General features: G+C 47.1%; 2 protein-coding genes across 3 annotated transcripts in view; one reads left to right on the plus strand and one right to left on the minus strand.

Annotated features, from left to right (window-relative positions):
- PSME1 (proteasome activator subunit 1) overlaps positions 1–3,505 on the plus strand; it is an 18,574-nt gene extending 15,069 nt beyond the window's left edge. For both annotated transcript variants that reach the window (XM_066604024.1, XM_066604023.1), the window contains 3 exons: positions 1,018–1,072; positions 1,210–1,296; positions 3,280–3,505. In XM_066604024.1, the coding sequence (XP_066460121.1) occupies positions 1,018–1,072; positions 1,210–1,296; positions 3,280–3,360 (223 nt within the window). In that variant the 3' untranslated portion in view covers positions 3,361–3,505. The remainder of the gene's footprint in view (positions 1–1,017; positions 1,073–1,209; positions 1,297–3,279) is intronic.
- On the minus strand, positions 3,485–13,910 carry EMC9 (ER membrane protein complex subunit 9). Its single transcript, XM_066604025.1, has 6 exons — positions 13,828–13,910; positions 8,059–8,251; positions 6,729–6,805; positions 5,507–5,576; positions 5,336–5,433; positions 3,485–3,931 (listed from the first exon to the last, which is right to left on the minus strand). Exons 2-6 carry the CDS (start codon positions 8,245–8,247, stop codon positions 3,751–3,753), a joined length of 615 nt encoding a protein of 204 aa, XP_066460122.1. The 5' UTR covers positions 8,248–8,251; positions 13,828–13,910; the 3' UTR covers positions 3,485–3,750.
- Between the last annotated feature and the right edge of the window lie 1,059 nt (positions 13,911–14,969).

The raw sequence follows: 14,969 nt of genomic DNA on the forward strand, positions 1-14,969 counted from the left end.
GTCTACATCAGATCCCCATTTCCAGTGGAGAAGAAAAGCTGAGATGAGGACATGTATTTTATAGGGGACCTGAAGCCAGGCTCCTGTGTTCTGCTAGGTAAAGAGGAATGTAACACTACATATACCCTGCAGCGGCTCAGGAAAGTGGAAATACCTGTCTGACTGCAGCTTACCCAGCAAAATCAGCTGTTCTAATGAAAAAGAGTTAAGGCCCGTTTACACGCAATGATTATTGCTAAAACAACCGCATGACTAAACAAACTGCCGACATTTTTGTAAAAAATGACACGTACAGATAATAGCTTTTAATCATCTGCATTTCTTCCACAAATTGATTGCTCAGCTGGGCGTGTGTTTATACAATGGCCAGCAGGATTCCATTGTCTTCTCCTGAAGGATACATAATGAGTAAACCATGTACTCATTGTGTATGCAAGGCAAACACAACCCATAGTGCAGCTGCTCAAAATTCCATACAAATTTTGAGCGCTCAAACGATGGTTTTTATGCCGGCTAAAAACCAGCACTAAACAACAATTGAACGAATAGTGCACGAATGATTATCGTCCATTTGAGCGAGTTTTGAGTGATAATCGTTGTGTGTAAAGGGCCTTTAGTCTCTGATGAGACAATCTCTTTAATGTTACTAGGGAAACTCCAGTAAAAAGACAAACCTTTTCATGTGTACTTATTTACCATGGAGTCCTTCAAACTTCATGATGATTATTATTTGCAAGTACTCTACTTTGCTAAGCCACTGTTATATAGGTAAGTTCAGTGCCTAGCAACAGATACCATATTCAGTTAATATTGTAAAATTCAATGCGCCTGTGTAGACCAGGGCAGTCACCCCGTATTCTGTAGATGATACATCACTAGCACTTCTGCCCATAAGAGATCTCCTATTGAACAGCACTGGAGATTGGTTATCAGGTCCATATTTTATTTATCGTTCTGTGAAGACAAGTGTAACAAGTGGGAGAGTTTTAATCAACCATGTTCTTATACCTTCTATAGATATCTCTCTGATCGAGGAGATGCTGTGGCCAAAGCGTCAAAAAGTCCCCACGTGGTAAGCCTATGCCTAGCCTGTCCTTAAGCGGCATCCAAATTAGAATATAATGCCAATGAAGGATGAGTGTTATAACACCAAAATAGTCGTCTCTGTCCAAATAACCACTGAAGAACCTGTCCTCTTACCTTTCTCAGGGGGATTATCGTGCACTAGTTCATCAGCTGGATGAATCCCAATACTCTGAGCTACGGATCACCGCTTTGGAAATAAGGAACTTCTATGTGAGTTTTGCAGGGCAGGTTTTGTCTGTCAGTAGGAGGCATTGTATTGGCAACCTCACATGGGAGAAAGCAGCCAACGCTCGCAGCACATGAAAGTGACAGCTGATAAACAACTAATATCCTTGTAAAAGAACTATAAATAATATTTCAAAGAGAAGGAAATGTTTAAAGGGGTTGTGCAATCTGTACTGTTATTACAGTTGTTAGTTATTTATAGAGTAGGAAATTATACAATTTTGTAATATAGATACAGGGCGTAGACAAAAATATGGAAACACTATACGAAATGCACGCCTTAAAATCATTCTCTACATGTCTTATTGAAATAGGATTTATAATCCCATGTCATTTTATTGGAGGTAATAGGACACAGATGGTGTCGGGCAGAAGTGAACATCTCCTTGAGCAACAAGGTTACATTGGTCAGGGGTTTGAGCCACTTGGCTGCTGTTACCAGCTGGCTCCCAAAACCACCCAGAGCAGGGCAAGAGGTGGCGTTTCCATATTTTTGTCCACCCCCTGTATATGTAAAAATTCTGCTCACATCCATTTCTTTATACCAGTGCAGTGGCCAGTTTACACAGTAGAATCGTATAGACCACGGACAGATATGACAATAGTAATAGACGTCAGTCATGTGATCCCTGGTATTCAACGGACACTGATCAGGCATGTAATAGGTGAATAGTAGATTATTGCTACAGCAGTGTCTCCTCATATATATAAGGGTCTATGAAGGAGCAGACATTACACACTATTTGTAAAGCAGCATTGTGTGCCGTTCTCCACGGCACGTGGCCACAGCAGTCTGACAACTCCTTTAACACAGATCTGTCATCATACTAGGTTATCCTGTTTAAGGGCTCCTTCACATGAGCATAGGTGATTTTCGGTCAGCCATGTCACAGCCACAGCGCAACCGAAAAATCGTATGAACGAGAAGCAGCCATGACCAAGTTACGACTGCATTTCCCGTTTGTCCGCCCATTCAGACGGCCTGGGTCCGGCGAGTATATGCCGAGCCTGGGATACTGTCGGGCAGGGGGAAGACAGTTTAGCTCTGCTAAACTGCCTCCCCCTTTTGGCAAGGGGAGGGGGCAGGATATAGTGTGCTAAGCTCCCGCTCCCTCGCGGCTGCCAGCAATGGGAGGGGGCGGGAAAGGGCGGAATCATAGCGACTAGCACTGCCCGAGGCTGTGCACAGAACTATTGGTTAGTTTGGAAAGCCATGGCACATCAACCTGGTAGCGGAAAATGTAGTCCTTGTAGCGCTATATTGGTGTCATACGTTAGATAATGGACACAGATGTCGCATCACTTTGCACAAGAGAATCAGGGAATTCAGTTTTGAGTTAAATATTCAGACTGAACCAATAACTGTAGAAAACAACCTGAAAATAATGAGGAAAAAGTGTATTTTTTTCTGTTTCTGCCACTTTATCTCTGTATAAAATCTACCAAACCAGAAGACATCCAATATGTAAGAATTAGAAAGCCCTGTGTGTTCCAAAAACCCACCAAAGACTATTTGAGTACAGCAAGAAACAAAATGACGACATCTGTTAAAACTTTAGCATTCCAGCCTGTGAAATGTTGCTCTCACCATCAAGATCCAAACCAGGTCATAAAAATAGTTAAACAGGGCAGCACATTATGAAGACAGATTGGCTTCAATTGAAACCGACTGCTTTACTTAAGCAGCTTACTTAGAGACCTTTTGCACGGGCAGAATTTAGGCACAAAACCGTAATACGTGAAAAAATCTGCTCCAAATCCACACGGATTCATACGGATTTTGATGTGGAATTGAAATGTCTTAATATGCCAGCCATTCCACATCAAAATGCGTATGTAGCTGTGCAGATTTCCGTAGCAGCAGCGTTAGCTGTCTGTGGCAGTGCGTCCTGCGGCCACGTTCCAGTCCGTGTATAAGGTCCCTCAGAGGGGTATGTTTGTTACTGACATGATTACTTTTCTTCTCAGGCCACGCTGTGTGATGTCATCATCAAGAATTACAGCAAAATTAAAAGGCCCCGTGGAGAGAGCAAGAGACTCATCTACTGAGCGCCTTCCCGGCGCCATTCAGTCTTATCTAACTAGATTTGTCATAAGATGTAGAGTTGTATAAGTTGCATTTTTTTGTAATAAGATCTCACACATCAGTGCAATGAAATACGTGGAGGCAAAATAAAGAAAAATAGAAATGCTTTAGAGGTGGTTCTTCCATGAATAAAGATGTCCGTTCCAATAAATAATAGTTCAGATTCTAAATGTATACAATAGAATGGGACTTGATAAATAGACAAAGGCAGGCTATTGTGGTAGAGCTTATATACACTTGTGTGCGTGTGTATGATATATATATATATATTGTGTATATATACAGATATACACACAACTAAGATAGTGTATATAATATTGAGTCTAGCCAAGACCCTATTCCTCAGCACAAGTTCATGTGCTCCCATTTGCTACAGCAGCTAGACGGGTTATTTCCACATTCAGTGTTTCATTGGTCCAGTCAGTTCTGATATCGTCCAGATGAGTGTCAAAGTCAATGAGTCGCTGGTAAGCTTTAGCTTGAAGAAGGTGCTTTGTGATACGCTGAGTCTCTTCCCAATGACCCCACATTACCCTGCAAGAAACAATTGAATACAGTGTAAGTACATTAGTGTGTTAGCGGGCTGCAGCATGTAAATTGGTAGGAAGGTTCCCCCCTCCGTTAGTGGAATCACTCCCACCATGGTGCGATCATAGGATGCCGAACGTTTCCTATGCCATCCAGAAGCCTAGTGAAGTCTTCCCGGCTTACAATGAAATCAAACCTATTAAGTCCTGTCTGTAGTAAGGTTTAACCCTTTCCAATCCACTGGCTGACATCTGAAGACATTCTGATTGTAGGCTGTACAGCTCTGATGTCAGAAGATGTCTGGCAGGATATTCTTACTGCATATTACTGGCCGCTCTGTTGTCTGGGGCCTCTCCAGCATGTCCCATATCGCATTACTTGCTCTAGCCAGCAGATGGCGCCATTGTATAATGGCAGAAAGAGAAAGCCCCCCTGGGAAACCTTGAATCCAAAATTGGATTGCAAAGGGTTAACAGGCTCATGTTTAAAGTAAAACCTACTGCAATACAGAGGTCTTGCAGTATATTGTTCAAGTCCACTATTGGCGCTAATAAAAATGTTAAAAATAGGTTTATAAAATATATTAGAATAGTAAAAAAAAATATTAATGAAAAAAAAACTTTTTTAAATTAATAAAACAGCCATAATTGGCATCCCTGCACCCATAGAAGTCCAAACTATCGAAAGGTCACATTTATCTCAGACAGTGAACACCATTTTAAAAAAAATTATATAATGTCAGAATTGTGGGTTTTTGGTCACACTGCCTTTCAGAAAAAAACTGAATAAAAAGTGATCAAAAACCAAACTATCACACAGACTCATTAAAAGAAGAATAAAAAAAATTATTAGTCTCTGACTATGGCGACAGGAAGTAATTTTATTAAAAAAAAAAAAAGGGGGGGGGGTAGTGGTGGTGGTGTGTGGGGGGGGGGGGTATTTTTTTAAAAGTAATAAAACCTAAAAAATATATGTTTGGTATCGCTATAAAAGTAATGACCCACAGAATGAACTTGACAAGTCATTTTAGCACACCATAAATACTGGAAAAGTAAAACCCACAAAACAATGGCACGACTGCATTTTTTCCCCATTTCGACCAGCCTAAAATATTTTATGTTTTTTATTATATTATTACACGGTATACTAAACGGAACTGTTATAAAATACAGCTCGTTCTGCAAGAAACAGGCTCTCCTATGGCTAAAGTCGACAGAAAAAAAAAAAAGTTAAAGCTCCCAAAAGGCGGGGCCAATTAAACTAAAATAAACCCAAAACAAATTAAAAATGCCTTGGGAGTGACAGGGTTAACAATAATTGCCATAAGACACATCCCAAAAGTTCTCTTGCTAGTTTTTACTATTGTGGAGAGCTGGTTTATGTGGTATCATACATACACAAGGTGCTTACAGAGTTTTATCTTTAGGGACCCACTGTTTGTGGTTGTTCTGATGCAGAACGATGAGGGGGGGGACTCCAGGACTGGCCGACAGGCGCTCATTATCCATCTAAAGAGGAAAGAATACAGTAAGAGAACTGACCAGTAATAAAAGGAAACCATAAACCTGATGGTCTACTTACCAGTATCAGCACCGCATCATTCTGGTATTCACCTATCAGCGACGCGGATCGAAGAGTAGCAGAGTTGATACTGAAAGAGTAATATACGTTGGCATAAATATGTGGGGGTACAGTCACCTGGTACGGGCAAATTGTGGCATCTGCTGTAATATTCAAAAACTTTTTTTCATCACGGAAAATGAACTTCTACGGACCTGGTATTCAGGATCGGGGTAGGGATGAAGTAGACAACGGGCCCTGCGCTGTTTCCCAAACTTGGGTCCCGTACCTCTTCCCCACCACTGCCCTGCCATGTCGCATCTATAGTTTAATTCAGACCGCAGCCAAGAAAATATATTCATACCCCAAAAACCTATCTGAATTGAAGGCGCCACGCTGCTGGGAACAAAAAAAAAAAGTCACACTGCGCATGACGGTGTGTGATAAGCGGGTGTGCACAGTGCACTCACAGCAATACGTCGTCTCTGCCGCCAGAGACTGCATATTTGCGAAATCAGTAAATCGCTATGTGGGTTTTATGCATACGCCCGTGAACAGGAGCCCGAAGGCTGGACTGGTTTCAGGCATCTGCATGCAAAAGTGTTTTCATTTACTGACAAGTAGGTATCTCGAAAATGCAGATGAAATGCATAGTCTATCCGCTCCAGGCTCGGCCGCTGGGGGGTCTCCTTCAATGTGCACCAATCACAGCTCCCCATGTCTGTTACCGTAGCTAAATTTATATATAATCTTATGTATGGCAGGGGTATTCTGGTCATGGTCTTTGACTCATAGTGGAGTGTCCATATGTCCTAAACTGCACAGTAGAGATGAGCGAGCGTACTCGCTAAGGCAAACTACTCGAGCGAGTAGTGCTTTATGCAAGTACCTGCACGCTCATCTCAAACGATTCGGGTGCTGGCGGGGGAGAGCGGTGAGTTGCGGGAGTGAGCAAGGGGGAGTGGGGGGTGAGAGAGATCTCTCCCCCGTTCCTCCCCGCTCTTCCCTGCTGGCACCTGAATCTTTTGAGATGAGCGGTCAGGTCCTCGCATAAGGCACTACTCGCTCGAGTAGTTTGCCTTAGCGAGTACGCTCGCTCATCTCTACTGCACAGGTATAGGGGCGGTCTTGACAGCGCACTTCCTTTAGACGAGTCAGGATATCAGCTTTTTGGTAATACCATATGATAAATGTATTGGTGAGAGTAATGAGATGAGCTCGAGTTGTCATGAAATCTCTTCACCTTGTATCTTTAAGGCCGGAGTTTGCTTGGTAGAAACCTGCAATAACCAGTCCTTGCAGTGCGCTCCAGGAGTCTATCTGTAGAAAGATGAGGGGGACACAGGGGTAAAGTAACAATGGCGGCACACATAGTAAAAGTAATACGAGAGTGAAAAAAAGGCAATTACTACGTATAGCAACAATTACACAAAATATACAGTATGGGAGAGACACTGGGCCGGACATACAAAAGGTGTCTAACGCCGGCGGCATACGAATTGGTCAGATTCAGCATGCGGGAGCCCGCAGCAGAATCCGGCCCGACCGTGCGTACCTATCTTTCTTTTGTATTGCAGATGGTCGCGGTGGCTCGCCGTCAGTCATGGGTAGTACAGGTTTTTTTTTCAAATATTTGTTTTTCCCGCACTGTCGCTACGTGCAACCCAATTGTGGATGGGCCGCAGGTCAGACAGCTTCCATTGACCTAAATGAAAGCTGTCCTTGCAGACAACGCACGAAAATAGAACATGCTGCGATTTTTTTCTCCGCTCATGAAAATCTCAATAAGTTTCTGCGAGTGTGAAGGAAAAAAGCGCTTTTGCATTGCATGTTCTGGACGGTATTTACTGCGGACACCGACCGCGGATTCTGCAATGCTAATTCGTTTGTGCGCCACCGGCCTTATGGTTATCGTGGTATTTATAGCAGCATCCGTTATGCACAGTATGAATTCTGCTGTGTTTTTCTTAGGGCTTATTCACATGAAAAAAATTTGCGCTGTGTATTACGCGTGTAAAATTTGAGCAAGTAATACACAGTAAAAGTGCAGGAAAAATGCAGCGTGTTCTATTTTCGTGCGGATTGTGCATGAAAATAGCTCATTTAAACTAATTAAACCTAATTGTCCAATGAAATCAATGGAAGCATACTTGTGTATTCTTTTTAAGATAAGCAGGGCATGTGCGGGCAAAAAATACAGGAAAATACGCACGCAAAAACATAACGCCCATCACGTAAGTACGCAGCGTAAATACGCTAATGCCAGTGTAAAGCCGGCCTTAAACAGCAGCATGCTCTGGAGGGGGCGCCTCTTTAGGGTCTGTCCACACGTTTTCAGCATACGTGAAGGGAAAGACTCTGGACTTTAAGCTGGAGGCGTCCATAGACCCCCACAGACCATGAGAGTGTCCCTCGGACGTACACAGGCCGGGATGCAGTAGCATACTATTTTGTGCTATGCAATAGTGTAGCAGACCCTATACCGTGCAGTATACTTTTTCTTCACAATGGAGGTCTATAGGTAAAGGTTTCCGCCCGGAGATCAATGACACACAATGACAGAAAGCAGGTACCTGTGTGAGCGCCACCTCCAGGCTGAGTGCAAGCGGCAGCTGGTGACTGATGGGGACACAATCACATAACGTAAGGCAGCCGGGCGTTCTGCGCCCCAGAAGAGCGCCACTCACTGTGCTGTGTGGATAGCGTGCCGCGTGTAAAATCATTTTGACGTACACGCGTGTGCTCAGTTCAACCTCACACATCGTCCTGCAAAATATTAGAAGAGAACAGCAACTAAATACCGCCAGGTAATGCTTACAGATATCACACGTAGCATGGGGGTTCAAGGTTTCTCTGGCCATACATTGAGGGCTAAAACAGGTAAGCGAATGCGTAAATACACTCGCCGTATTTGCGCATGAACCAGTAATTTATTTATTTTTGACTATTCAAACTCTGTGAAATTGGGAAAAAAAAGTGTAGAAAAACTACCACTACGTGCGAGAAAGGCGGGGAGAGTACTATCTCTTCTAGCGCATAGTATTGGCGCTCAAGAATACCGCCAGCTTGAAATCAGCGGTCTTGTTTTGTTTGCGGCCGCATGTTTAAGCCCTTGGACAGCTGTCAGGTGAACGCTCATTTGACCGACAGCTTTTCCTCCCAACCCACCCTGGGGAGATCTGCGTATACTGCTGTCAGATACCTCTAGCAGCCGCTGATCACCTCTAAGAACCAAGGGATCAAGTATGATGAAATCCATAGACCTGTAGAGCTGAGACCCCCCGATACACGTTGGATAGTTGGGTGGTCCCACCGAATTTGGTAGCCTTATCCAACATCCAATGAGTATGGCCACTTCTAGGCCAGATTCACATGAGCATATGTGTATTTGTTGCACCCCACGAGCGTAGCGTTTTTAGGCTGGATTTACACAAACGTATATTGGCTGGGTTTTCACGCCGAGCCGATATATGGTGTCCTTGTCTGCGGGGAGGGGGGTGGAAGAGCCAGGAGCTCATCTGCAGGGGGGGGGGGGATGGAAGAGCCAGGAGCAGGAACTGAGCTCCCGCCCCCTCTCTGCCTCCTCTGCACTATTTGCAATTAAAAGAGGCGGGACAGGGGTGGGGCTAAGTTCTCCTAATTAGCCCCCCCCCCAGTCCCGCCTCTCCTTATTGCAAGTAGTGCAGAGGAGGCAGAGAGGGGGTGGGAGCTCAGTTCCTGCTCCTGGCTCTTCCATCCTCCCCCCCCCCCCCGCACATGAGGACACTGTATATCGGCTCGGCGTGAAAACCGAGCCGATATACGTTCGTGTGAATCCAGCCTTATACAACGAACTATGCTTTCTTGCGCACGCGTCGCCGTCTTTTATTGTACTTTTTTTTGCATGTGCATTTGGGCAGTGCAAAAAGCATGCATCAATTTAAATGGCTCATTAGTCTAACGAGTTCCAGATGAGTTCCATTTCCTGTGCCATTATGCATTATTTCATGCACCTCCTATTTATTTTGCGCGGATATACACATCTCTATTGACTTCTATGGGGGCTTTTAGTGCACAAATGCACAGGAAAATCGAGTGTGCTGGTTTGATTCTCCGCTCGTGGACAGGGCGGCTGTGCTCTCCATAGCAACGCTATGGAGAGCTTTTACTGCGTTCCCCGTGGCCGGATTATCGCCGCAGGGAACGCAATGAAAACCCACCCGTGGACAGGCAGCTTTAGGCATTTAATGCTATTCCGAGGATTTCTGTAGATCCTTGCTTGCCATCGCTTCTGTGTATTTTTTTACAAGCACGCTGCAGCTTTAAACGCATATTACAATCAGGACTTGAGCTTGTCAAAAATTCATTCATGCGAATGTGGGGTGCGTACGGGCGAAAGCATATACGCCCGTGTGAAGGCGCCCTAACAGTAGCTTATCACACAGTGTTTTTAGAAAGAATGTTGCGTTTCTTTCAGCATTTTTCCTGGCGTTTAAACGTGTGGCTGGAAAAGAACAGCGGCCCCCATCTTCAGGCTGTATTTGCTCGAGCAATTTTGCTGTAGAAGTTTTGCGCACGAGAATGGAATCCATTATTTTAAATGGGTTTATTTACATATGTGATTTTGCTCTCCCAGCAATGCTGCCAGACAGAAAAACAGCAACATGTCCTATTTTTCTGCGATATCGCAGAAAACCCATCTATTATTTGCTTTACGTGCGCTAAAAATCGCATCGCATTTGCATAAAACTCACATATGAGTTTCATGCAAGGGCAATTTAAAGATTTTTCCTATTGAAATGTGCGATTTTCATGCGCATGAAAACTGCATGTACCGCAATGTGATGCGTATTTCTCGCAAAAACGGGAAATATTCTTGCATGGAAATCGCAGATTTTAGAATGTGGTATCGGTCTTAATTTCGCGCGACCAAATTGCACATGCAATACTCGCACATAAATCAACCCATTGAAATTAATGGGTTCTATTTTCTGTGTATTGCGCATGCCAATTTTTGGTGCGCAAATATGCTTGAGTGAATCCGGCCTAAAAGTGCTTTCACACGGGCGAGAAAAACGCGTGTTTTTGCAGCATTTTTCGCCTGCTGCGATAGTTAAAAAGCAGATTCTGAAACCAACGATTGTCAATGGTTTCTTTCCCACTTGCGATTTTTTTCACTGATGTGATGCTCAGGAGATAAAGCATCGTGCTATGTTCTAACTTTCTGCGTTTTGTGATTTTTTAAAATCTCCCATCGTATCCCTATGGAGCCTGCGTTTTATCGCATCGCAACGCTGCAAACACGCGGTGTAATATTATTTTCACATTAGAAACCCCATTGACTTTTGCAATAAAAAAAAAAGTGCGATTTTATTGCAGGTGGCAGCGATGCGAGATTATTGTCCCAGAAAACCATCGCTGAGGCTCACAATGTGCAGTGAATAGAAGATGCCAGTTTTACGTGATTTTTTTGTGGCAAAATCACGATCTCCCGTGTGGAATTACCCTTAGGCCTCATGTCCACGGGGAAAATCAGCCCCACCGCGGATTCTCCATGCAGAATCCCGCAGCGGGTCCCTCCTTTCCCGCGGACATGAGGCTTAAAAGTAAGCATTACTTACCTGTCTGGACGCTGCGGATCTGCCCTCCGCCGCGGCTGGATCTTCTTTCTTCGGCCCAGCGGATGTGCTCGGCACGTCGGCAGCGTGCCGCGCCCATGCGCCGTGCACTCCATTTTTTTTTTTTTTTAACTCCTGCTCTCCCACTTTGGAGAGCAGGAATTTAGCTGCGGGTGTGCTGCGGATCCGAACGGCTTCCATAGGCTCCAATAGAAGCCTGCGGGAGCCGTCCCCGCGGGAGACCCGCACTGAAATGGAGCATGCTGGGGGTGATTTCTCACACACACAATCTGCACCTCAAGCGAAAATGACATCCGCGGGTGTCCAATGCATCCCTATGGGGCGCGGATCACGCATGCGGGTGACCCGCTGCGGATCTGTCCCCGTGGACATGAAGCCTTAGGGCTCATGTCCACGGGCAAAATATGATTTAAGATCCGCAGCGGATCCGCAGTAGATAAATACCCGCGGATCGTCAATAAAAGGGATTTTAAAAAAAATGGAGCATGGAAAAATCCGGACCATGCTCCATTTTCGTGCGGGTCTCCCGCGGGGACGGCTCCCGCGGGCTTCTATTGAAGCCTATGGAAGCCGTCCGGATCCGCGGGAGACCTAAAATAGGAATTTAAAGTATTTACCATCCGGCGCGGGCGGGGAAGGTCAGCTGTTCCTCACGGCCGCATCTTCCTTGCTTCGGCTCGGCGGATGTGCCCGGCGCATGCGCGCGGCACGTCGGCGACGTGCCGGCGACGTGCCGCCGGCGTCAGGAATTCATCCGCCGGCCGAAAATGAAGATGCGGCCGTGAGGAACAGCTGATCTTCTCCGCCCGCGCCGGATGGTAAATACTTTTAAATTCTTATTTTCGGCGCTCATGTCCGCGGGGCAGGAGGGACCCGCTGCAGATTCTACATGTAGAATCTGCAGCGGATCTGATTTTCCCCGTGGACATGAGGCCTTAGTGTTGTTCATGCGTTGCAGATTTACAGATTAATTTCTACAACACAGATTTGTATGGATTCGCTGACACGAGCGGAGCGGTATGGCGTGTGAGAAGTTCTGGACCCCCGTCCTAGTGATCGTGTAGATCCCAGCCATCAGCCCCCCAATGCATCACATTGTTACCTCTGATCCCATACATGGGGGAGACAACCCCACAGCCCCCCGTCACATGTTGTACTCTTTGTGGGCGTTTTGCAGTGGCCAAATCCATAGTTAAATGCTGCGGATTTGGCTGCATTTTTAGGAATCCTGCCCACGGTCGGATATTTACTGTGGAATCTGCGACAGACATCTGCGGATCCACAGCACATAGCGCCCAAATCGATTCCTCCTGCACACTTGCGGAAACCAATTGTGAAACAGATTGTGGTTTCCGCAAGTGGAGAAAAAAAAAATTTGCAACATGCTCCATTTTTTAGCGGATGGCTTCCATTGAAGTTAATGGAAGCCGTCTGATCCGCGGCCCCCTCTGCAATCACATGGCAGAAAGGTCACAGATTCCACGTCACTGCTAGGCGATGGCGTGGGAAAAGCAGTTTGAAAAGAAAAAAAACTGTAGTGCGCCTGTCCGACAGCAAGTTGTGCCGACCATCCGCAGCAGAGAGAGTAGAGGTACGCGCGGACAGCACTGCTCCCAGGGTGGGATCCGTCCCTGCTGTGTGCAGGCGGCACATATTGCTGTGAGATGTAACCCTTGTGTAAGCAGGGATTAGGTTCCCTGCAGCATAAATAAATATATGCTGGATTTAGGCTAGGTTCCCACAGGATAGAAATCTTGCGGTTTGGCCGCACCGAAAAACAGCGAGATTTCCGTGGGATAAGCGCTGCTTCAAAACCCGGGGCACTTCGCCGCGGGTACTGGTAGCGGTTCGGCCGCTGGCATTCCATTGCAGCTTCTTCTCCCCATAGAGAAGAGTGAGGTCGAAACAGGGGAAAAAAAAAAAAGAATTGACATGCTGCGGCTGTCGTGACGGATTGGCCGCCCCATGTGGAAGTGATTTTTGCAAAATCTCATCCACATGGCTGGCTAACCCAGGATCAGGAGCTGTGGGCAGATGTGCCGCACAGAAATTCCGAACGGAATTTCCAGGGCAGATCCGTCCCGTGTGAACCCCGCCTTAGAATCCACGGCGTATTTAAACACGTACAAATTGGTTTTGGAAATCTCCGGCCTCAGTGAAGGTGATCCCCCGCCACGTGGCTCGTGCGGCACTCGCTGCGGACTTATCAGGGACTCCACCAGTGAAAATTCTGCAGCATGCTTGACCTGGGTGAAGGTGGTCTTAAAGGGTTGTCCAGCAGCAGCCGCCAGGATACACCAGGGTCGAGGGCAGAAGCAATGCTTGGACCCCTGAGTAGCGGCCGAGGCTCGTATTTGCCAGTGCAGCCTCATCGCAATCAATGGGACCCCAGCCTGAAATTACAAGTGCAGCTGCCATTGACTGCGATGAGATCTGCGCCTGCAATTACCTGGGCACACAGGACCCCGTTCTCAGGATCGGTGGTGGTCTTAGCAGTGCGACCCCCATCGATGTGGATATAGGATAACATGCAGTTGTGCTCCAGCCCCTCTACTAGTCACGGGGCGGCGCTGTGCACACTGTAGGGGCTGCACTGGTGACAGCCGGCTGCGCACTCCAAGCGGACCCCTCTAACACACGGCTAGTGCCCCAGTAACCGGACTGTCACGTAACACCTTTCTTGGTCATGCGACCACACTGACAGCAGCGTGCAATACAACCGACCTGACGGCTCCAGCCCGCACTGCACCGGCCGCTTCTCTCCACCTCCACAATCCTCCGATTGGTGGAGCCAACCAACCACGCCCACATGCCGAGCTGTGATTGGTGGAGCCGGGCTACTTCCGCTTTCTCTCTCGCAGGTGATACTGCGTCGTGTGGAGAGCGGCATGTGAAGCCGAAGCTGCGTATAGGCGGCGCATGGGGCGGACTGTCCCAGGCCTCTGGTCCCTTTCACACGGGCCGAGTATATAGCACTCCGCGGTATACCTGGATGGAATACTGCCTGTCCACAGGCGTTGCGGTATCCCGCCGCCGGGGAGCAGGAGCCGGCAGACGGATCTCAGCTGTCAGCCTATCTGACAGATGGGCCGTCTGTCCACGGGCGATGCGGTGTCCGCAGGAGCCGCTGCCGAATCTCCGCCGGTCAGCCCTATCTAATAGATAGGCGGAGAATCGCGGCAGTTCGCAGCATGCTGCGAATTGTCCGCTGCGAGCCGAGAATCGCAATGATTCTCCGCTCGTGGACAGGTGCCCGCACTTTCCATAGCAATGCTATGGGAAGCGTCGGCCGGCGTGATTCGCCAGCGAATACACTGCCGTGGACAGGGGGCCATAGGCTGACTGTGGAGAATCGTGGCCATCCGGCCGCGAGCAGAGAATGGCATTGATTCTCCGCTCGTGGACAGGGGGGTGGGAAGCGCTCTTGCTATGGAGAGCTTTCACTGCGATAATCTGGCCGGGGGGAACGCAATTCAAACCTGCCTTCTGTGAAAGGCCCCCTGTCCACGGGCGTTGCGGTATCCTGCGGCGGATCTCCGATGCAAAGGTTTTGCGCGGATCTCTGCCGCGGGAGCCGCTGCCTGGGAGCAGGAGCCGGTAGACGGATCTCCGCTGGTCAGTTGTGATTTTCAGATATGTTTCATGTGCGTCCGAGGATCGCAAATGCTTCCCGTTGCATCGCAAGTGCCATTGGAAACAATGGCCGAGGCATTCCGATAGGACATACTGCCGCTTTTATACCGGCAGCATCGCTGCGATGGAAATAAATAGCGCACATGAATGAGTCCATTGAAAACAGTGAAGTCCATATTCGTGGGAGTTTTGTGCATCTTCTCGCAGGATTTTGTCCACAACCGCGTGTATTT

This window comes from Eleutherodactylus coqui, chromosome 5 (genome assembly GCF_035609145.1).
Source record: "Eleutherodactylus coqui strain aEleCoq1 chromosome 5, aEleCoq1.hap1, whole genome shotgun sequence".
Lineage (NCBI taxonomy): Eukaryota > Metazoa > Chordata > Amphibia > Anura > Eleutherodactylidae > Eleutherodactylus > Eleutherodactylus coqui.